This window comes from Arvicanthis niloticus, chromosome 24 (genome assembly GCF_011762505.2).
Source record: "Arvicanthis niloticus isolate mArvNil1 chromosome 24, mArvNil1.pat.X, whole genome shotgun sequence".
NCBI lineage: Eukaryota > Metazoa > Chordata > Mammalia > Rodentia > Muridae > Arvicanthis > Arvicanthis niloticus.
Window position 1 is genome coordinate 25,227,935 of NC_133432.1, and position 22,089 is coordinate 25,250,023.

Here is a 22,089-nt window from a genome sequence, read left to right on the forward strand (position 1 = left end):
GCTACAATTCCATCCACCTACAGCGACAAACAGCCTCAGCCACGCCCCCACTTGGGTCCTCCCAGTCCGGGTCCTCCAGAGGAACTGGCCGCGCCTCCATCCTACGCCTCCAGCGCTAAAGAGGACGGAGGTGGGGGTACGAGAGAATAAAGCAGTTTACAATTGGTGACTTGCATTTCAAATCCCTGAGGCGCCCCTCCCACTCTGTATACCTCCAGAGAATTCGTTATGCTTAAGGAGTTAGGGGAGGTTGGGAAGGGAGGGAGTTCAGAGGACCCCGCCTTCCTACGATACAACCCCACCCCCCTCACACACTCACACAAACGTACACTTCAGTATTGAGGTTCTAGCTAAATCCTTTCTCCCATGGTGAAGGGGGTTGGGGAGGACGGACCGGACTGGACGGGACACACGTCACTGTCCCCTGGGCCAGAAGAGCGAGCTCCACCCTCCTCCTCTGGGCACCAAGCTAAGTCCAACCCACCCTATCCCAGAGCCAACCCAGTCTCAGAAGCCAAGTCTCCAAAGCCACAGGCAGGTGCAGGGGCAGTCTCCGTGCGAGCCCCAGGAGAGGAGCCGTTAGCGCGCTCAGTCCTTTGACTTCCACCCGTAGTTCCCGGCGACAGACGTCCGTCAGTTTTCGAAGGGCAGTTGGTTCTCAGATCCAGCGGCAGCGATCCCTGGTCTCCCAGTCCCCGGAGGTGCCCGGCCGAGCCGGTTCAAGTCCAGCAGCCATGTCCATGGGCCTGGAGATCACCGGCACAGCGCTGTCCGTGCTGGGCTGTCTGTGCACCATCGTGTGCTGCGCTCTTCCCATGTGGCGCGTTTCGGCCTTCATCGGCAGCAGCATCATCACGGCGCAGATCACCTGGGAGGGCCTGTGGATGAACTGCGTGGTGCAGAGCACCGGCCAGATGCAGTGCAAGATGTACGACTCGCTGCTAGCCCTGCCTCAGGACCTGCAAGCCGCCCGAGCTCTCATCGTGGTGTCCATTCTGCTGGCCGCCTTCGGGCTCCTCGTGGCGCTCGTGGGCGCCCAGTGTACCAACTGCGTACAAGACGAGACGGCCAAGGCCAAGATCACCATCGTGGCGGGAGTGCTTTTCCTGTTGGCGGCTCTGCTCACCTTAGTGCCGGTGTCCTGGTCGGCCAACACCATCATCAGGGATTTCTATAATCCGCTGGTGCCCGAGGCCCAGAAGCGGGAGATGGGAGCTGGGTTGTACGTGGGCTGGGCTGCCGCTGCGCTGCAACTGCTAGGGGGCGCCTTGCTGTGTTGCTCCTGTCCACCACGCGAGAAGTACGCACCCACCAAGATCCTCTATTCTGCGCCGCGATCCACCGGCCCTGGCACCGGTACCGGCACCGCCTACGACCGCAAGGACTACGTCTGAGGGGCCGGGTGCACGCAGACCGCACCAACACCACTACCAATAGTTCATGTACCCCACCCGTCCAGCGTGCACCCTCGCGTCAGAGACCACCCCCCACCTTCCAGATGGTGACAGACGCCACGCAGTTTGCTTGCTAGGCTGGAAGAGGACAGACAGGCTGGCGTCCCCCTACCCCCTCTTCTCTGGCTGCCACCTGACTACCGGGCCTAGGAACTGTCCAAGACGAATGGACAAAGAAACCTCGCCCTTCCCAAGTCCAGGGCTGGGGTGGTCACCGCAGCTACTTGCCAGCCCCGCAGCCGGAAGACTCACAGTGGGCAGAGACAGGCAAACCATAAAATGGGCCGTTTCATATTTTTCAATAAAAGCCTTTCGTTTTTTTTGCAGTCGCTGGGGCCTCCTTATCCTGAACGCCTCCGCACAAGCCACCACCTCACCTACCGGGCACCTGCTGGGGAGTGTCCCTCGAATAGCCCTCCCCAGGGGCAGCGAGCTTTAAACAGCTTACAGGTTCAGCCAGGAGAAAGTGGGGGGTACACATGAGTTTGGTGCTCACTAGGTGGGTAACTCTTGGGAGGTATTCCGGGACTGATCTCAACAGACCCTATGGCAATGTTGATCTAGCTATCCAGCCAGAGGGCTTCTGAGGAACACGGCTGGAGAGGGCCAAGGGAAAGAAGGCAGGGACTCTTCTCTGAGATGACCTAGTTGGTTTGTGCTTGGATCTACAGCCTTGTTCTGGGCATTTGGGGTGGCTGACGTGCGGGTTAAAGAAGTCCATTCTCTACTGTGATTTCATATTTGGAGACGTCGAACAAAAAGACCTATTGTTGGAATCCAACGCCTCACCTAAAGGACGGCTAAGCGATGAGGGCGTGGCTCAGTGGTAGAACACTTGTGTAGCGTGCATAGGGCTCGGTTCCGTTCCCAGCACCCGGGGTGGGGGTCGGGGGGACACCTCAAAGGGACATTTGACAGAGTCTTCAGACCTGGAGGTGGAGAGATGAGGGGAAAAGCCACCTCAACTTCTTCCCAGTGTCCTCAAGAGAGGGAAGGACCTAGCGTTAAACAATATTGAGACGCGAGGCACTTGCTCTTGGAACAAGGTAAAGGGAACTGAGGCAGGGCTCTTGGAGAGGAAACAGATCCCCAGCTTCCTGGTCTTTAAAGGGGTGACAGCCAACGTCTAGAAACCGTTGGAAATGTAGGAGTTCGAGGTTAGCCTCTGACACTTACCAATTTCTTGCCTTTCCCCCCTCCCTTCCAGACAGAGTTTCTCTGTGTAGCCCTGGCTGTCCTAAAACTCTCTCTGTAGACAAGGCTGGCCTCAAACTCAGAGATCCACCTGCCTCTGCCTCTCTCTCTAGTGCTGGGGTTAAGGGTATGTGTCACCACTGACCAGCTTCTGTTTCTCTTCTTTTCTTTTTCCTTTTCTTTTCTCTCTTTCTTACTCTTTCATTTGTTTTTGCTTCAATTTTGCTTGTTTGTTTGCTTGCCTGTTTGTAGACAAGGTCTCTCTACACAGTCCTGGCTATCCTGGAGCTCATGTAGACCAGACTGATGGCCATGCCTGGTTCACATATCAATTTCAAAGCCAGCCTGGGCTATATCATGAGTTGTCAAAAAAAAAAAAAAAAAAAAAAAAACCGTGGGGGGTGGGGATAGTGGAGCATGTCTTTAATCCCAGTACTGTGGAGGCAGGAGGGTCTCTGTGAATTGGGGACCAGCCTGGTCTATGTAGTAAGTTCCAGGTTAGCCAGGGCTGCATAGAGACTTTTTGTCAAAAAACAAACAAACAAACAAACAAACAAAAAAAAAAACCACCAGGAAAAAAGTTAAAGTAACTTGAGGGAAACATTCAAAGATGATAGCAGGACCCCAACTTTCTGAGGCAGAAATGACAGTGTTAAGGAAGCCCAATTCTTAGGACTCTGGACCCATTAGGGTGTCAGAGTTTGGGAGAGAGAAGGTGGTGGTGCTCGTCTCTATCCCCAGAACATGCAGAGGCAGAGGCAGAGGCGGGCAGATCTTCCTCTGGTCTACAGAGAGAATTCCAGGACTCCACAGAGAAACCCTGTCTTGAAAAACAGCCACACGATAAAGTAAAATCGCCTAAACTTTCTGCCTTAGATTACTGGTTCTGGGGAGGCTGGGGAGTTTCGCTTTGAGTGTAAGAATTGGTCAGACTAGGAGCTTCCACGGAAGGTGACCCAGGAAACAGGAAAGAGACCTCATAAACCCAGGAGCTGTTAACATACAGATGGCAACCGAAACCAGGGCAACAGTGAGCTCAGCTGTGAAACCAAAAGAAGAGTTTCAAGGCCATGGGGATGGACAAGGGTGTTTGGATGAGGAGAGAACTTGGAGGGGGGGGGGAGGGAAGGAGACTTGGGTTTGGAAAGCAGGGTGACTATTAGTGGCCTTAATAAGAATGCTGGGGGTGGGAGGGAGGGGAAGGTGAGTAGGTGGCAAGCTGTTCAAGATGGCGACTTAGACGACCGTGTGTAAGTGTTGTGCCTAAAACAGGATTCCCCGGGGAGGCTGGAGCAGGAGGCTGCTTTCCCGGGGAGGCTGGAGCTCAGGCTGCTGAGCAATGGTGACTGGGAGGGAAAGAGGGTCACAGGGACATTTCATCAACCGAACTTAATGTTGGGCTTGGTTTGAGACAAGGTCTCAGTCTGCAGCCCTGGGGCTAGCCTGATGCTCAGCTTACCTCAGCATCTGGTATTAGAGGCGGGTTCCAGTGTGCCCCATGCCAAAAGATTGCTTAAAGTTTCTCCTCTTCCCTAAGGAATGCCAGTGTGCTGTCATCAGGATGACCTAGGGAAGAGGAAACGGTTGCTATTAATAGTGAGTGCCCTAGTCGTTAGTTCATTTCTGACGTCCTAGGAGAAGAGCTTAGATGACTGTCCCAGCAGCTTGCCCTAGGAAACCAGTCTTCTACCATCCAGGAGGCGAGACACGCCCGAAAGAGAAAGTGTCTGATGAGCTTTGGAGAAAAGAGACTTTGGGCCAAGTGTGTGCCCTGACTGTAATCTCAGCTCATAGGAGGGTGAGCAGGAGGGTCGTGAGTTCAAAGCCAGCCTGGACAACACAGTGTGTTTGAGGACAGCCTAGGTAGGCTACCCAAAGCTCTATCTCAAAAGAATAAACAGGTATTAGCTCAGTGAAGGGGAGGAACTCTAAGGAGCAGTTTGAGGTTTTATTTTATTGTTTAAATTTATTTTTATTGTGTGTGTAGATGTCTACAGAGATCCACCTGTCTCTCCAGTGCTGGGATCAAAGGCGTGTGTCACCACTGCCCGGCGGTTCTGTCCTTTCTTTATAGGGGCTTTTGAGATTGAATTCAGATCTTCAAGCTTACTGAGTACACGCTTAACCCACTGAGCTATCTTACTGGCATGGGAGGGTCTGAGTCTACAGTCCAGGGCTAGCCTGATGCTCATCCTACCTCAGCATCTAGTATTAGAGGCAGGTTCCAAGTGTACCCAGTGCCAAAAGATTCCAAGGCACTCCATGAAGTGCAGGATGAAGGGGGCCTTAGATAACGAGAGGGTTTAGGTGGAGGAAGGGACGAGGAATGTGGAGACCGTGTCTCTGGTCCTGACTAGAATGTGGGGCTGTGGGCAGAGAGGCAGCTTGTAGTGTCTCTGTCCAGCTTTAATACTCTCTGACCTAGGGAATCAACTTGGGCCAAGGCACAACTGAGAGACATCTCTGACCTCACTGTCCCAGAGAGTCCTGAAGGTGGGCACAGGGTTACTCACTGACAACCCAGCTTCCAGAGGCACGGTAAAGCCAGCTGTGCTAATGTACACCAGTAATCCCACCCCTCCTTACTCTGGAGGCTGAAGCAGAAGCATCTCAGAGTGAGTTCAAGGCCAGCCTGGGCAGTTGGGTGAGGCTGTTGGAAAATGGAAAGTGAAATGAGGTCTGGAGAGATGACTTCATTGGCTAGAAGCACATACTGCTCTTCACAGAAGACCCGAGTTCAGTGGCCTCCACCCACGTGAGGCAGTTCTCATGGCTACCTGTCACTCAAGCTTCAGGGGGACCTGCTGTCCCTTGTGTCCTTAGATACCTCCACGTATATGCAATAACCCCCATAACAGAACAACAACAGATAATAGTAATAATAGTAGTATCCTTCAGTGGTGGCTCAGCCTTTAATCCCAGCACTCCAGAAGCAGAGGCAGGAGGATTTCTGTGAGTTTAAGCCTGGTCGACACTGTAAGTTCCAGGACAGACAAAGCTACACAGAGAAACCCTGTATCAAGACACCAAAACCAACGACAAAAACCAACAGCCGTGAGGCAAATCCTTAGTAAGAGAAGTGGAAGTGTACAATTCTTTAGACTTCAAAATACAAAAAGCAAAAAGAAAAAACTGGCAGTGATGGCTCAGGCCTTTAATCCCAGCACAGGCAGAGGCAGGGAGGAGATCTCTGAGTTTGAGGCCAGCCTGGTCTACAGAGAGAGTTAGTGGAGCTCAGTGTTAGAGGGGGAGAGGCCTTGCCTAGCATGAGTGAGGTCTCATCTGTAATCCCCTCACTCGTGAGTGTGAGGCAGAGGTAGCACAGGAGGATCTTCACAACTTCAAGGCCAGCCTGCTCTACAAAGGGACAGCCTGTCTCAAATTAAAGAAAAGTTTAAAAAAAAAAAAAAAAAAAGTACCTTTAATCCCAGCACACTAGAGACAGAGGCTGGTAAGTCTTAATGAGTTCAAGGCCTTCCTGGGCTGCATAGTGAGACTCTGTCTCAAAACAAACAAGTAAAAAACAACAAGGGCTGCAGAGATGGCTCGGTGGTTAAGAGCACCGGCTGCTCTTCCAGAGGTCCTGAGTTCAATTCCCAGCAACCACATGGTGGCTCACAACCATCTGTAATGGGATCCGATGCCCTCTTCTGGTGTGTCTGAAGACAGCTATAATGTACTCATACATAAAATAAATAAATGAATCTTAAAAAAATAAAATTAAAAACAACAGCAAAACATTTGTCATGGCACTGAGGGGATTAATTAATTTGCATTCTTCTTATTATTAATATGTTAGTACCTCCAGCCAAGTGGGGGCTTAGAGATACAAAGAAGATGGATGGTTGCTCCTGGGAGAGAAATCTCCAGGTTCCTTCAGAATGCACAGTTTCAGAGTTCCTTACCAGGCCCTGCAGCCAAGCTGTGGCCTCGGGCCTTGCTGTTCTTACCACACCAGTCTGAGCCCTTCCTGCTGGCTGGAGCCTAAGCCAAGTTCCTCATCAAACACGGTTGCAATGTTTACTGTGGCTCCCTCCAGGTCTTCAGCAGGCTTCACACAGAGGCCTTGCTTGTCCTCGCTCCGCCAGCGATCCAGGAAAGGTCACCCAAGTCAACAGGGTTGGGTTTTTGCCAAGTTGGTGAAGAAGCAGAGTCGGGGCTCCTGATGCCCGCTGAGGGACCTTCTGCAGAGCCCATGTGCCTGGAGGTCAGATCTGTAAGAGAGGTGATATTGTTCCAGTTGTACATGTTTCTGCGTTTGTTTCTTCGTTTTTGTCTTTTCTACTCCCATTTAAAAAAAAAAAAAAAAAAAAAAGCCAGGCAGTGGCAGTGCACACCTTTAATCCCAGCATTCTGGAGGAAGAGGCAGGTCGACCTCTGTGAGTTTGAGGCCAGCTTGGTCTACAGAGCAAGTTCCAGGACAGCCAGGGCTACATAGAGGAATCCTACCTTGGAAAATAAAAACACACAAAAAATGATTTTATATAAGTGTTTTGCCCTATATAAGTGTATATATGGGCACCACATGCATTCATAGTGCGCTCAGAGTCCTGAAGAAGACTGGCTCCCCTGGAAGTGGAGTTGCAGGTGCTGAGCTACCATATGGGTGTTTGGGAGCTGGACCTGGGTCCCTGCAAGAGCAGCAAGCGCTCTTAGCCGCTGAACTATCTCTCCAGCCCCCCTTTTTTCTATTTTAAATCTATGTGTATACATAAGGGGGTATGTTGTAGTGTGTATAGACACCAGTAGAGGCCAGAAAAGGGTCCCACATCCCTGGGGGGTAAAGTTACAGGTGGTTGTGTGACGCTCGGTGTCGGTGCTGGGAGTTGAACTCAGGTCCTCGCCAAGAGCAGCACACACTGTAAACTGCTGAGCTCTGCCCTCAGCATCAAAGGGAATGCTGGGAGGCCATTGAGCTCCATCAGTGGCCTCTCCCCCTCTGGACCTCAGTTTCCCCATAAATCCTTCAAAGTAGTTAGACCAGATGACGCTTTCTAATTTAACTTTTCCATCCTTTGTCAATAATGAGCCCCAAACCCATTTATTTGCTTGTTCTAGAGTTGTTGAGGCCGTGCACATGCAACGGGGAGGTTAGGCAGGTGCTCTACCACTGAGCCACACCCCCAGCCCCTCACTGGGGGATTCTAGGCAGGGGCTCTACCACTGAGCCACGCCCCCAGCCCCTCACTGGGGGATTCTAGGCAGGGGCTCTACCACTAAGCCATGCCCCCACCCCTCACTGGGGGATTCTAGGCAGGGGCTCTACCACTGAGCCACGCCCCCAGCCCCTCACTGGGGGATTCTAGGCAGGGGCTCTACCACTGAGCCACACCCTAACCCCTCACTGGGGGATTCTAGGCAGGGGCTCTACCACTGAGCCACGCCTCCAATCACTGAGTACTGTATTCTGATTAAAAGATACAGTAAGGGGGGATAGACTTTGACAACATGGAGAAAAAGAATTCTGAAGTATACATATGTGTGTGTGTGTGTGTGTATTTATCAATGCAAATAATACACTTTAAAAAATGTTATTTATGAAAGCTTTTAAGATACAAGGGCCGAAGGGATAGCTCAGTGGTTAAAAGCACTGGCTGTTCTCCCAGAGGACCTGAACTCCATTCCCAGCACCTATATGGCAGTTCACAACCATCTGTATGTAATTCTAGTTCAAAAGGATCTGATCCCCTCTCTGACCCTCAATGGCACCAGGCACTCATGTGGTGCACAGACATGCATGTAGACAGAACCACCCATATACATAAAAATAGATATCCAGATGCTATCCAGATACATGATATCTAGACTGATATATCTAGATAGGTGATCTATAGGCAGTAGATAGATAGTAGATAGACAGATAGATAGATAGATAGATAGACAGTAGACAGATAGTAGATAGATAGTAGATAGATAGATAGATAGTAGATAGATAGTAGATAGTAGATAGATAGATAGATAGTAGATAGATAGTAGATAGTAGATAGATAGATAGATAGTAGATAGATAGTAGTTAGATAGATAGTAGGTAGATAAATAGATAGATAGATAGTAGATAGTAGATAAATAGTAGATAGTAGATAGATAGTAGATAGATAGATAGTAGACAGATAGATAGATAGTAGATAGATAGTAGATAATAGATAGATAGATAGTAGATAGATGAATAGAAGATAGATAGCATCAGTGCTTGCTGCCAAGCCTGAGGACCTGAGTTTGATTCCAGGGACCCACATGGTAGAAGGAGAGAATTGTCCTGATAAGTTGTCCTCTGTCACACACTTGCTATGGCCCTCTCTGTGTTTCAGGCAGCCATTTCTTCCTCAGTTCATCAGTATTCAGTCTAAAGACTTGGGACCACAGTAGCCATGGTGACCATGAGGGAATCATTAAAGAAAAAGGATTTAGGCTGTGGCTGTAGTCCAGAAGTAGAGCCCCTGCCTAGAATCCCCCAGTGAGGGTCTGGGGGCGTGGCTCAGTGGTAGAGCCCCTGCCTAGAATCCCCCAGTGAGGGTCTGGGGGCGTGGCTCAGTGGTAGAGCCCCTGCCTAGAATCCCCCAGTGAGGGGTTGGGGGCGTGGCTCAGTGGTAGAGCCCCTGTCTAGAATCCCCCAGGGAGGGGTTGGGGGCGTGGCTCAGTGGTAGAGCCCCTGCCTAGAATCCCCCAGTGAGGGTCTGGGGGCGTGGCTCAGTGGTAGAGCCCCTGCCTAGAATCCCCCAGTGAGGGGCTGGGGGCGTGGCTCAGTGGTAGAGCCTCTGCCTAGAATCCCCCAGTGAGGGGCTGGGGGCGTGGCTCAGTGGTAGAGCCTCTGCCTAGAATCCCCCAGTGAGGGGCTGGGGGGCGTGGCTCAGTGGTAGAGCCCCTGCCTAGAATCCCCCAGGGAGGGGCTGGGGGCGTGGCTCAGTGGTAGAGCCCCTGCCTAGAATCCCCCAGGGAGGGGCTGGGGGCGTGGCTCAGTGGTAGAGCCCCTGCCTAGAATCCCCCAGGGAGGGGCTGGGACCATAAATCAGTAACATAATGCTTTCCTAGCATTGTCCAGTGAAGAACTGAGTCCAAGGCTAGATGCCACAGCACTTGTATAAATAGCATTAACCAAGCTCTGAATCCTGCCCCTTGTACCACAGCAAAATGTCTGCCTAACCCAGACCTAAACAATGACAAAGCCAGTTGACACCGACACGGCAACATGCCAAAGAGTGCAAGAAAAATATCAAGGAGGCCCCTCCCCTAGTTAAAGAGCTACAAGCAAGTACCACCGTCTGAGAGAGGAAGAATTAGAGTTCTAGTCTTCCCCAGGGTTGAGCCCCCTAATTGGCTATTCAATACCAAGTGGTCAGCCGTAAACACACATGCAACAACGAGCAGGTAGACGCCAACACTAAGCTTCAGCAGGTTGTATTTATATATTTATCTATGTGTGTATGGACATATACATACACATATACATACACATATACATCATATACACACATCATATACATCAAAAATCACATACATATGCTTATATACATACACATCATATGCATATATATATAGAGAGAGATAGAGACAGAGAGAGAGAATGTGTCATGAATTTAATTTGAGATGAATCAGGGTTGGGGATGGGACATGAGGAGTTGAGGAGGAAAGAGGGGAGGAAATGATATACAGAACCCATATTTGAAATAATTTTTTACAGTGTCTGTGTGTGTTTAAGGACGTATACACAAAACACCACACTCACATGGAGGGCAGGGGACAACTTAGGGAATTCTTCTACTATGTGGGTTCCAGGAATAGAACTCAAGTCCTCAGGCTTAACAGCCAGGACCTTAACCCACTGAGTCATCCCCTGACCCTTTTTTGTTTTGTCTTGTTTTGGTTTTGGTTTTTTGAGACAGGGTTTCTCTGTATATCGTTGGCTGTCCTGGAACTCACTTTGTAGACCAGGCTAGCCTCGAACTCAGAAATCCGCCTGCCTCTGCCTCCCAAGTGCTGGGATTAAAGGCGTGCGCCACCACTGCCCGGTCTTATTTTATTTCTAAGCATGTGGCTGCTTTTGCCAGCATGTGTATCTGCACTCTGTGCATTTCTGATGTCTGCGGAGGTCAGAAGGAGTCAGATCCCTTGGAACGGAAGTTACAAATGACTGTGAGCCACTACCTGGGTGCTAAGAATTGAACCAGTGCTCTTAATTACTGAACCATGTCTCCAGCCCCAACATCTATGAAATATTTATAAAAGTAATTAATACAAACTGAGAAAATTCTGGCTGGCCAGTGGTGACACACATCTCTAGTTCCAGCACTTGGGAGGCAGAGGCAGACAGATCTCTGAGTAAGAGGCCAGCCTGGTCTACAGAGTAAGTTCCAGGACAGCCAGGGCTATGTAGCAAGACCCTGTAAAACAAACAAACAAACAAACAAACAACAAAAAATAAAACAACAACAACAAAACTTACACATGCCCTGCCTATCCTTATATCTTGAGACAAGATTTTTCAGTGAACCTGGAGCTCTCTGGTTTCAGCTTGAGCCTTGGAAGACTCTGCCTGTCTGTGTCTCCTGCCACCCAAAGCTGAGGTTAGAGATGTACACTACCCATAGGTGTCTGTGATCTGAGCTCACACCTTCATAGCTGTCAGTCACTTTACACAGTGAGCCGTCTTCCCAACCCCAGGTTTGGGATTTCTATGTTCCATAAGAAATGAGGGGTCATGTGTCTCTCTCTCTTTTTTTTTCCTAGACAGGGTTTCTCTGTGTAGCCCTGACTGTCTGAAACTCACTCTGTAGACTTGGCTGGCCTCAAACTCAGACATCTGCCTGCCTCTGCCTCCCAAGTGCTAGGATTAAAGGCGTGCGCCACCACTGCCCTGCACAAGGTCGTGTCATTGGTGCACACCTAGCTCTGAAAGTCACACCTGTGCACTGGAGATGTTGCTCAGCCGTAGAGGACTTGCCTTGCCATGTGTGAGTAGCCCTGTGGCCATTCCCAGTACCACTAAATAATAAAAGAAGTCAAGTAAAATAATGGCTAAAATTAGTGGCATAAAAATATAACCCAGGTACCTGAGAGGCTAAGGCAGGAAGATTGGCAGTTCAAGGTCAACCTGGTCCACACAGAGTGAGTTCAATGCCAGTTTGGAGAACTTTGTAAGACTCTGTCTCAAAGTAAAAAGTTGAAATTGAGTGGTGGTGACAAATGCTTTTAATCCCAGCACTCCCAGGATAGAGGCAGGAGGCTCTCTGAGTTCCAGAGATCCTCTGAGACCAGCCTGGTCTACAGAGTAAGTACCAGGACAGAGAAACAACAACAACAACAACAATAAAGTTGAAAACAAAGATCTAGGGTTGCCATTCAGTAGTACAGCCAGCTGGTTTCCAGTTCCCCAGTGATGTGCTCAGCCGCTCAGCCGTTACAGTGTTTGCCCGGCACGTCTTTGCAAGCTCAATCCCCAATCCTGCCAAAAAATAAATGAAATAAAAATGAAGGTCATCCTTGTCCTTAGCGGGCACTTAGTAAACATTCGTCAAATGAGTGATCGGCGGCTTGTTGATGTAGAAGACATCAGTGAAGGAAACAAGGTGTATGCTCAGGGGACCGCAGCCGTAACAAAAGACACAGACTGAGGTGTGTGGTGACCTTTTCTGTAATTCTTCGTGAAGTGACCCTTGATGCTTCATCACACAGCTACAGTGTGACTCCAGTCTTCCCAAGTGTGGACCTCAAATCCAACGAGGTCCAGGGGACTAAGCAGCATGACAAAGGTTTGTGCTGACTCTCCCAGTGCATAGGAAGCAGAGGCAGGAGGATCCCTAAAAGTATAAGGCTAGCATTATCTATCATTTATATCTATCTATCTATCTATCTATCTATCTATCTATCTATCTATCTATCTATACACATGTATGTATGTGCATGTGTATGTATGTTTGTATGTATATATGTATGTATATATGTGTGTACATAGTGAATCCCAGGCTAGCCATGTATGTATGTATGTATGTATGTATGTATGTATGTATGTAGTGAGTCCCAGGCTAGCCAGGGCTATGCAGCAAGACCCTGTCTCTAGAAACTAAAAACAAAAGAACAAAAAAGTAACAGCTGAGCACGGTGGTGCCAGATGTAACCCCAGCATTTAGAAGATAGAGCAAGGGGATCAGCAGTTTAAAGTCATCCTTGGCTGCATAGTGTAAGTTTCAGGCTATCCTGGGCTACATGAGTTCTAATCTCAAAAAACCAACAGCAGAGGGCTGGTGAGATAAACGCCTCAGTGCTTAAGGACACTTGTCGTACAAGCCTAACAACCTGAGTCTAATCCCTGGAACCCATAGAAATATACAAGAGAATTCAAACTTATCCTCTAATATCTGTGTGTATCATAGCATAAGTAACAACCCTCTCAAACATACACACACATGCACATGCACACATACAAACATACAGGGAGCGGGGGAGAATAACAAAAATAATTTTAAAGAATTTTATAAACAGCTGGACTAAGGTGACACATGCCTTTAATTGCAGCAGTCCGAAGGCAGAGACAGGAGGATCTCTGAGTTTGAGGCCAGCCTGGTCTACAGAGAAAGTTCCAGGACAGCCAGGGCTACACAGAGAAACCCTGTCGAGAAAGAGAGAGAGAGAGAGAGAGAGAGAGAGAGAGAGAGAGAGAGAGAGAGAGAAACTTTCAAAACAAATCAAGGGAGGGAACTAATTTGGGAATGGCTAAGGGTCTGGAGAATTTAACAAATCTCAGAGGTCCCTTGAGTCTTGTCTATCTGTGTGTTTCCCAAAGGGGGAAACACAAAGCTAATTTTCTGCTCCTAGAGCAGCCCCATGTGCCCTGAGGCCATGAGCACAGACCCAGAGTGCAGAGAATACAGTTAAATGTGGGACGGAACAGAACAGACCAACAGAGAAATATGTTCTGAGTTTGGGACAGATGGTGCTGATATCTGCAGAGAAATGACTCCAGGGGAGTGGAGAGGAGAACAATCAGCCGTGGGGGAAATAAAAATCAACAGAGCTAGGAGGGGGTGGGCTAGAGGAGACATGAGGAAGGGAATAGCTCTAATGGCCTCTGGGCCTCTCTCTCTCTCTCTCTCTCTCTCTCTCTCTCTCTCTCTCTCTCTCTCTCTCTCTCTTCTCTCTGTGTGTGTGTGTGTGTGTGTGTGTGTGTTTTCAAGGAATCCAGGGAGTGTCAGATCCCCTGGAGCTGGAAGTACAGGCCATTGTGAGATACTTGTCATGCATGCTGGGAGACAAACTCAGGTCCTCTAGAAAAGCAACAAGTGCTCTTAACCTCTGGGCCACCTTATTTTGTGAGGCAGGATTTCTCAGTGACCCTGGAGCTCATCAATTCTGTTATCCTGGCTGGCTGGCTGATTGGCTGGCTGGCCAATTGGATCCTGGTATCTGCCTGTCTCTGGCTTCCCAGGACTGGATTTAGAGAGACAACTTCACAGTGCCCTGCTTTTATGTGGGTGTTAGGGATTTGAACTCAGGTCCTCACACTTCAAACACAAACACTTCATCTGGTGAATCAATCGCTGGCCCCCTAGAATGGCTTTAAAAGCCAGAGAGGGTCTGCACATTTGTAATCCCATCACTCAGAAAACAGGAGGATCAAGGGCTAGCAGGATGGCCCAGTGGTTAGGAATAGCTGTTTCTCTTTCAGAGAAAGACCTGAGTTCAACTCCCAGCACCCACATGGTAGCTCACAACCATCCATAACTTCAGTACCAGAGATTCCAGTGTCTCCTTCTGATGTCCATGGATTCCAGGCTCACCCGTGTGGTACATATACAGACATGTAAGCAAAACACTCAGACACATAAAAACAAAATAAATTCCAGACCACATGCCTGTAATCCCAGCATTAGGGAGGCTGAGGATCCAGAGTCCATGATCATGCTAGGCTACATAGCGAGTTCAAGGTCATACATAGTGAGAATCTGTCTTAAACAAGGGTCTGAGGTGAAACTGTTGGAGATGTGTAGGCATAAACTTCTAAGGGTCTAGAAGAGGTAGGTTGTTGGTTGATGCAATGTATTGTGGGTGTCAAGTGGACACAGGGTGGACTTGTGGTTGATATCCATTGTCATCTTGACTGGATTTGGAATCATCTTGGAGACACACTGTGTCTGTGAAGGTGTTTCCAGAGATTTAACCCAGTTGGACATATCCACCCTGACTGTGGGTGGTACCATCCCATGGGCTGGGGGCCTGGACTGAATACAAAGGAGACAGTGAGGTGAGCGCCAGCATCCTTCTCTCTATCTCCTGACTGCAGATGCCACGTGAGCAGCTCCTGTGGCCGACCGTGCCTTCCCTGTCGAGATGAACCAGATACCATATATCACGAGTCAAAATAAACTGTGCCTGCCTATTTTGTTTGTTTGTTTTTGTTTGTTTTCTGAGACAACCTGGCTTGGTGTCCTACGTCTTTAATCCCACCACTCAAGAGTCAGAGGCAGGAGGAGCTCCGAATTGAGGCCAGCCTGGTCTATACAGCAAGTTCCAGGACAGCCTGGGCTACACAGAGAAACCCTATTTCAAACAAACAAACAAACAAACAAAACCTAAATAAATAAACAAACAAACCCAAAGTTTAAGTCAGCCTAAGGTACATATGGAAATCTCTAATAAATAAATAAACAAATAAATAAGAGTTGGATGTTCTGCGATAGATAGATGGCTTCACCATTGTACATGGTGTGCTGGCTTCTAGAACATTCTCTTCCACCGTAACCCCACTCACCTCATCAAAACCTCCTTAGCCTCAGGCTGTTCATTCAACCGTCTCTTTCAGATATGCCACCATAGAAGATCCAGGATTGGTTCCGCTCTTCTTTGCTTTGAAGTATTTTTTTTTCTTAAGACCTATTAGCATCCGTTCTCTCTGGAGCTGATCTGGCTCCTTCTTGCACATGCCGCCCTAGGCCTTTGTATATAGTAGATCCTCAATTAACAAAGGCCCTGAGCTTTCAGGCAGAGAAGATAGGATTATAACCTTCAGAATGGCTTTTCCCAAGCAGAGCAGATTGCTACCACCTTAAAACAAGTGTAGACTTTGCGTGGGCCTGACTTGCCTTGTCTGGCGTTCTGGGCCAGCTGCGCTGCGCCTGAGGTGGTGTGCTTGCCATACTGTGGCTGGTGTGGTTTGCCCGCTGTCGCGTGTCTGGTGTTCTGTGGCTGGTGCGGTTTGCCTGGCATGCTGTGCCCGGCGTGGTGTGCCTTGCGTGGCACTCCTGTCGTGCTGTGTCTGGCTTGGTTTGCCTGGTGTGCTGAGCCTGGTGTGCCGAGTCTGGCATGGTGTGACCGGTGTGTTGTGCCCTGGGTGCTGTGCCTGGCGTGTTGTGCCTGCGGTGCCGTGCCTGGCATGCCGTGCCTGGCGTGTTGTGCCTGCGGTGCCGTGCCTGGCATGCCGTGCCTGGCGTGTTGTGCCTGCGGTGCCGTGCCTGGCATGCCGTGCCTGGCGTGTTGTGCCTGCGGTGCCGTGCCTGGCATGCCGTGCCTGGCGTGTTGTGCCTGCGGTGCGGTGCCTGGCATGCCGTGCCTGGCGTGTTGTGCCTGCGGTGCCGTGCCTGGCATGCCGTGCCTGGCGTGTTGTGCCTGCGGTGCCGTGCCTGGCATATCGTGTCTGGCATGGTGCGCCTGGCGTGCGGTGCCTGACTTAGTTCGCCTGGTGTGCTGTGCCTGGTACGGTTTGCCCGGCTTGGTTTGCTTAGTGTGTTGTGCCTGTCGTGCTGTGCCTGCCGTGCCGTGCCCGGCGTGCCGTGCCTGGCGTGTCCTGCTTGGTGTGCTGAGCCTGGCGTACCGTGCCTGGCGTGGAGTGGCTGATGAGGTGTCCCTGGCACGGAATGGCTGGCGGGTCATCGCTGCTTCCTTCCTTTGAAGTTGTTTCCTTTTGTTCTTACTCTTGTTTTTCTTTGCAATTTTTCTGAGGGGTATTAATAAGTCTTCCATCTGGAATTGCTGTGCCTGGGGTGCCATGCCTGGCGTGCTGTGCCCGGTGTGAGAATGGATGTGGAAAGCACCAATAGATTAATCAATTTAGGTTCAAATCTGGGAGGACACCAGGCAGATGGAGAAACAGGACCTCAGGTGGCGAGGTGGGAAGTCACACGGGGGCCCCTGGGAGGATAAGCCCCAGCGGGAACCTCCAGGGGCCCTCGCGGAGCTCCTAACCTAGCTACAATCCAGCTGATGCCCCTGCCACACCCGGACCAGCAGGGAGGAATTTGCCCCTGTGACCTCTCCAGGCACACTCCTGTCACCATGGCGACCGGCTTAGGGAACAAGCGGCCTGATTGTCCCTGCCCAGCAGGGCAGGTGAAACCCTGGCCACGTGACCGATACTGAGCCAGGTGCGGTTAAGAAGACACTCGCTGCCTCCAGCCTTAACCCGTTCGACTCCCGGCCGCCGCCGCCAGGGTGCAGTGTCTCTGCCTCCCAGCCTGCCGCACACGCACATCACACACACACACACACACACAAACCAAAACACACACACACACACACACACACACACACACACACACCTCTTTGTGCCTAAAGGGCCCTAGACTAGGTAGAAGACGAAATCTGGGAAGGAATCCAGCCTGAACCACACTAGTGACTCCAGCTGGGTAACTTTGCCTTTCTTCATTTCTTTCTTTCCTTCGGTGTAAAATAAGAATGGACTGAGCGAAGCCGGCTAGGGGTGGCCCATGCCTTTAATCCCAGCACTTGGGAGGCAGAGGCAGGCGGATTTCTGAGTTCGAGGCCAGCCTGGTCTACAGAGTGAGTTCCAGGACAGCCAGGGCTACACAGAGAAACCCTGTCTCGAAAAAACAAAACAAAACAAAAAAAAGGACTGAGCGAGATGGTTCATCGGATGACCTGAGTTCGGACCTTGGGACCCACATGGAAGGAGTGACCTGATCCTCTCTTGTCCTCTGACTCCCCAGACACGGCTCACACATACAGACACACAATAAATAAATAAAAATGTAAAAAGAAGGAGGAGCGGAAGGAAAGAAGGAAGGATGGAAGGAAGGGGGAGAGAGAGAGAGAGAGAGAGAGAGAGAGAGAGAGAGAGAGAGAGAGAGAGAGAGAGAGAGAGAAGAGTTAGGCACTCAACACAATCTCGGGACTAGGGGCTCTGGCTTGGTAGCACAGTCTGAGTTGCTGGAACCAACGGATGCAAATCCCCTGGTTTTAGCCAACAGGCTGAGAAAGGATGTGCAGCTCTGGAATGATCCTTCTCCAACATGCCACACCCAGAGTCCTGCCCAGGGAGGTTTACCCCCTTCTCTGTCCTGCCCACAACTTTCTCTGGGACCTTCAAACCAACTGGTTTTTCTGCTTGCCAGGCTCAGCCTTGAGCAAGCCATGTGACCACAAAGCTTGGGGCCCAGGACCATGTATGTCCTCAAGGCCACTCCTGACACCAGATCTGGGCTATTTGGGCTTCTGGGCATTGTGGTCAAAGGTTGTGTGCCAGGCTGGGGTGAGCTGGCTAGACAGAAGGTTGACTGGTCAGAAACTGTTTGTCCACACTACCCTTTCCCAATAGAACTATGAGCCCTTTGACTCTGTAGGCTGGTGAGATGGCTCAGTGGCTAAAGTGCCAAATTTGTTGATGTGAGTTCAATCCCTGGAACCCACATAGAGACTGAAGAGAACAGACTCCGTCAAGTTGTCTTCTGACCTCTACATGCATGCTGTGACACCTGTACAACCAGACAGACAGACAGACAGACAGACAGACAGACAGAAGGGATACACACACACAGATGGGGGAGAGATACACTAGACGTAATAAATACATGTAAAAAAAAAGTTTAGGTGGGCAGTGGTGGCACATGCCTTTAATCCCAGCAAACAGATCTCTGTGAGTTTGAGGACAGCCTGGTCTACAGAGCTAGTTCCAAGACAGCCAAGGCTATGAAACAAACAAACAAACCAACCAACCAACCAAACAAACAAACAAAAAACCCTGTCATGAAAAACCAAAAATACCTATAAAAATGTCTCTAAGGATCCTTTCCAGAACTTGGCCTGAAATCCTAGCATTTAGGAGGCTTGAGACAGAAAAATTGCTGTGAGATTGAGGCCAGCACATGCTACATAATGAGTTTCAGGGTAGCCTGGGCTATAGGACCAGACTCTATCTTGAAGGAGAAGAAGAAGAAGAAGAAGAAGAAGAAGAAGAAGAAGAAGAAGAAGAAGAAGAAGAAGAAGAAGAAGAAGAAGAGAGGAGGAGGAGGAGGGGGAAGAGGAGGAGGAGGGAAGAGAAAAGAGAAGAGAAGAGAAGAGAAGAGAAGAGAAGAGAAGAAGGAGGAGAGGAGAAGGAAGCAGCAGCAGCTGGGAAGTGGTGGTGCATGCCTTTTTAATCCCAGCACAAAAGACAGAGGCAGGTGGATCTCTCTGAGTTTGAGGCCAACCCAGGCTACACAGAGAGAGTTCCAAGACAGCCAGCTCTGTTAAACAGAGAAACCCTGTCTCAAAAACAAACAAACAAACAAACAAAACAAAAAAAAACCCAACCCCCCTCCAAAAAAAAGTTCGGGTGGAAGAGGGGGGCTGGGAATGTAGGTCAGTTGGCGAGTTCTTGCTAAGCATGAAGGAGCCCTGGTTCCCTCCCCAGCTCTGGGTAAAGCAGGAATGGCGGTGCATACCTGTAATCCCAGCACTTGAAAAGGAGAGGCTTGGGGATCAAGAGAACAAGGCCATCCACCCTATATGAGAGAAGGAAGGAAGGAAGGAAGGGGGAGTCTGGAGACTTGTTACTCTTTCAGAGAAACCAGGTTCAGTTTCCAGCACCTGCACAGTGGTTCACAACCATCTATCCGTACACCAGGGGATCTTCTGGCCTCCGTGAGGACCAGACGTGCACGTGGTACACAGACATATACGCAGGCAGAGTACCCATACAATACAATAAAAAATGAAATAAAGTAAAGCAAAAATAGATAAACCTACAAGCAAATTCAAGAAAAGGAAAGAAAGAAAAGGGCAAGCCTCTCCCAGCCTTTGAAGCATACAGAGCTTAGGTGTTCCTGCCAAGCATCTAATAACTCTCTGTGGCCAACAAATCGAGCACACTCAGGCCGCTAAGGATCCCTTGTGAGTTCAGAATAGAACGAAGCAGCTATAGCGTCCCCTTCTGCAGAGGGAAGCCTAGGAGCTGGAACAGCCTGTTTCAGCCTTGTCCTGAAGAGTGGAGGAATGAGCGGGCGGTGTACCCCTGGTCAGTCTGCTGTTAGTTGGTACTTGACCGGACACCTAAGGAAGTTTTGCCTAAGTATTTCTCCAGTGCTCTTAAGTACACTTTGTGTGTGTGTGTGTGTGTGTGTGTGTGTGTGTGTGTGTGTGTGTGTGTAGGGGACTAGAGTTTGAAGGCAGGAAGCCATGAATTAACTAGGCAAGCACTCCACCACTGGCCTATGTTCTTTTCTTTTGTTTGTTTGTTTGTTTGAGACAAGGTCTCTGTAACCCCGACTATCAGGGACTTAACCATGTAGACCCAGTGTGCACCACACGCACTCAAAACCCTTGGGAGGCAGAAGACAGCACTGGATCCCCTGGAACTGGAGTTACAGACAGTTGAGAGCTGCTATGTGGGCGCTGAGAAGAATAGTCTCTCTGGAAGAATAGTCAGAATTCTGTTGGGCCATCGCCCCAGCCCCTTGGAGATCCTTTAGTAGAATTATATTTTTGGAGCTGATGAACAAAAGATAGTTGGGTTCTCGGGGAACCCCTGGGCCAGGATGGAAACAGAGATGTTGCTATAGAACTCCATAGAGTCAAATCCTTTGTGAATACGGGCTAGAAATAAGTAGTGTCAGGCTGGGTGTGGTGGTGCATGCCTTTTGTCCTAGGGGCACAGAGGCAGGAGCATCTCTGAGTTGGAGGCCAGCCTGGTCTATAGAGCTAGTTCCAGGACAGCCAGGGCTACACAGAGAAACCCAAGGTTAATGTGTAGGATGCATGGTGACAGAGACAGCAGTTAACCTTGTACCCTGAAACAGGGGTGGGCTTGGTGGCACAGGTCTATAATTCCAGTTATCCATGGGGCTGAGTGAGAGAGCCAGGTGTACAAGGCCAGTACAGGCTGATTAGTAAGACCCTGTCTCAAAGTAAAAAGTAAAAGGAGGGCTAGGAGGCCGTAAGTTCAATCCCCGGTACCATCCAAAAATCAAAAGGTGGGCTAAGGACATGATTTAGTGGCTGCTCTTGCAGAGGTCCTGGGTTTGGTTCTTAACACCCACATGGTGGCTCACGATAGTAATTCCAGTCTCAGGAGATCTGATGTCCTATTCAGGCACCAGACAGACAGACATGCAGGCAAAACACATATATACATCACATAAAATAAAGTAAAATACACTTAAAGGGCACAGGATCTCAGAAGGAAGAAAAGCCACATGCTCTCTATCACATGCAAATCTAGACAATAATATATGTAGATATGCAACATATGTACAAATATGTACATGTGAGAACCATAGGAACGTGAAGATTAAATATGATGAGTGGGTGGGGTGGTGGCGGCATACACTTTTTTTTTTTTTTTTTTTTTTTTTTTTTTTTTTTTTTGGACAGGGTTTCTCTGTATAGCCTTGGTTGTCCTGGAACTCACTTTGTAGACCAGGCTGGCCTCGAACTCAGAAATCCGCCTGCCTCTGCCTCCCAAGTGCTGGGATTAAAGGCGTGCGCCACCACTGCCAGGCTGCATACACTTTTAATCCCAACACTCAGAAGGGAATCTCTGAGTTTGAGGCCAGCCTGGTCTACATAGCGAGTTTATTATACAGAGCTGTATAGTAAAGAGACCCTATCTCAAAAACAAACAAAAAAAAAAAAGGTTAGAGACTCAGGAGTTAAGAACACATGATGCTCTTGTAGAGGACTGGAGTCTGGTTCCCAGGACCCACACGGTGACTCACAACCATCTGCAATTCCAGTTCTAGGAGATCCTATGCCCTGCTCTCAACTCTGAAGGCATAGGGTACAGGCGTGGTACACACACATAAATGCAAGCAAACACTCAGACAGGTAAAGCAAAATAAAGAAATCCCTCTCCATGTGTATGTGTCTAGGCAACTAGTGGCGCGGAAGGCAGACACAAGCGCTGACAAAGAAAAGGGAACTAAGAGCCAGAGGCTTGGTGCCCGGCTGAGGATGCTGGGAAGGACTCTGGAGGGTCTGAAGTGCTACTTCAGTGACAAGGAGTCCTGAAGGGTCCCGAGCATAGATGTGTTTGCAATGACAAAAACAGCTTCAGAACTGCTAAAGGATATACCCCAGCAGAAGGGGGCTGCGGGAGCTGAAATAAAAAACGACTTTTCTTAGACTATGAGAGGACAGGGGCAGGCTTCCTGTGGGAAATGACGTCAGTGCAGAATGGAATGCGTTCTGGACAGAGGGTTGCCACTCTCTGCTAATGGCATGTTGTTAATGCGGGCTCGCT

The 22,089-nt window shown here is 49.6% G+C and overlaps 1 protein-coding gene and 1 long non-coding RNA gene across 2 annotated transcripts; one reads left to right on the forward strand and one right to left on the reverse strand.

Annotated features, from left to right (window-relative positions):
• The first annotated feature begins 408 nt into the window (after positions 1–408).
• On the forward strand, positions 409–1,776 carry Cldn3 (claudin 3). Its single transcript, XM_076923142.1, has one exon. The coding sequence runs from the start codon at positions 735–737 to the stop codon at positions 1,392–1,394; it is 660 nt and encodes a 219-aa protein (XP_076779257.1). The 5' UTR covers positions 409–734; the 3' UTR covers positions 1,395–1,776.
• An 8,265-nt stretch (positions 1,777–10,041) lies between these two features.
• LOC143437886 (uncharacterized) lies at positions 10,042–17,647 on the reverse strand. The gene is made up of 2 exons (XR_013107086.1): positions 15,391–17,647; positions 10,042–12,087 (listed from the first exon to the last, which is right to left on the reverse strand). It is a non-coding gene; the product is annotated as an uncharacterized LOC143437886 (long non-coding RNA).
• Positions 17,648–22,089: the final 4,442 nt, after the last annotated feature.

What these genes read in the sequence shown, in the direction of transcription:
- Cldn3 (XM_076923142.1), top strand. Translation starts at nt 735, where the DNA reads ATGTCCATGGGCCTGGAGATCACCGGCACAGCGCTGTCCGTGCTGGGC.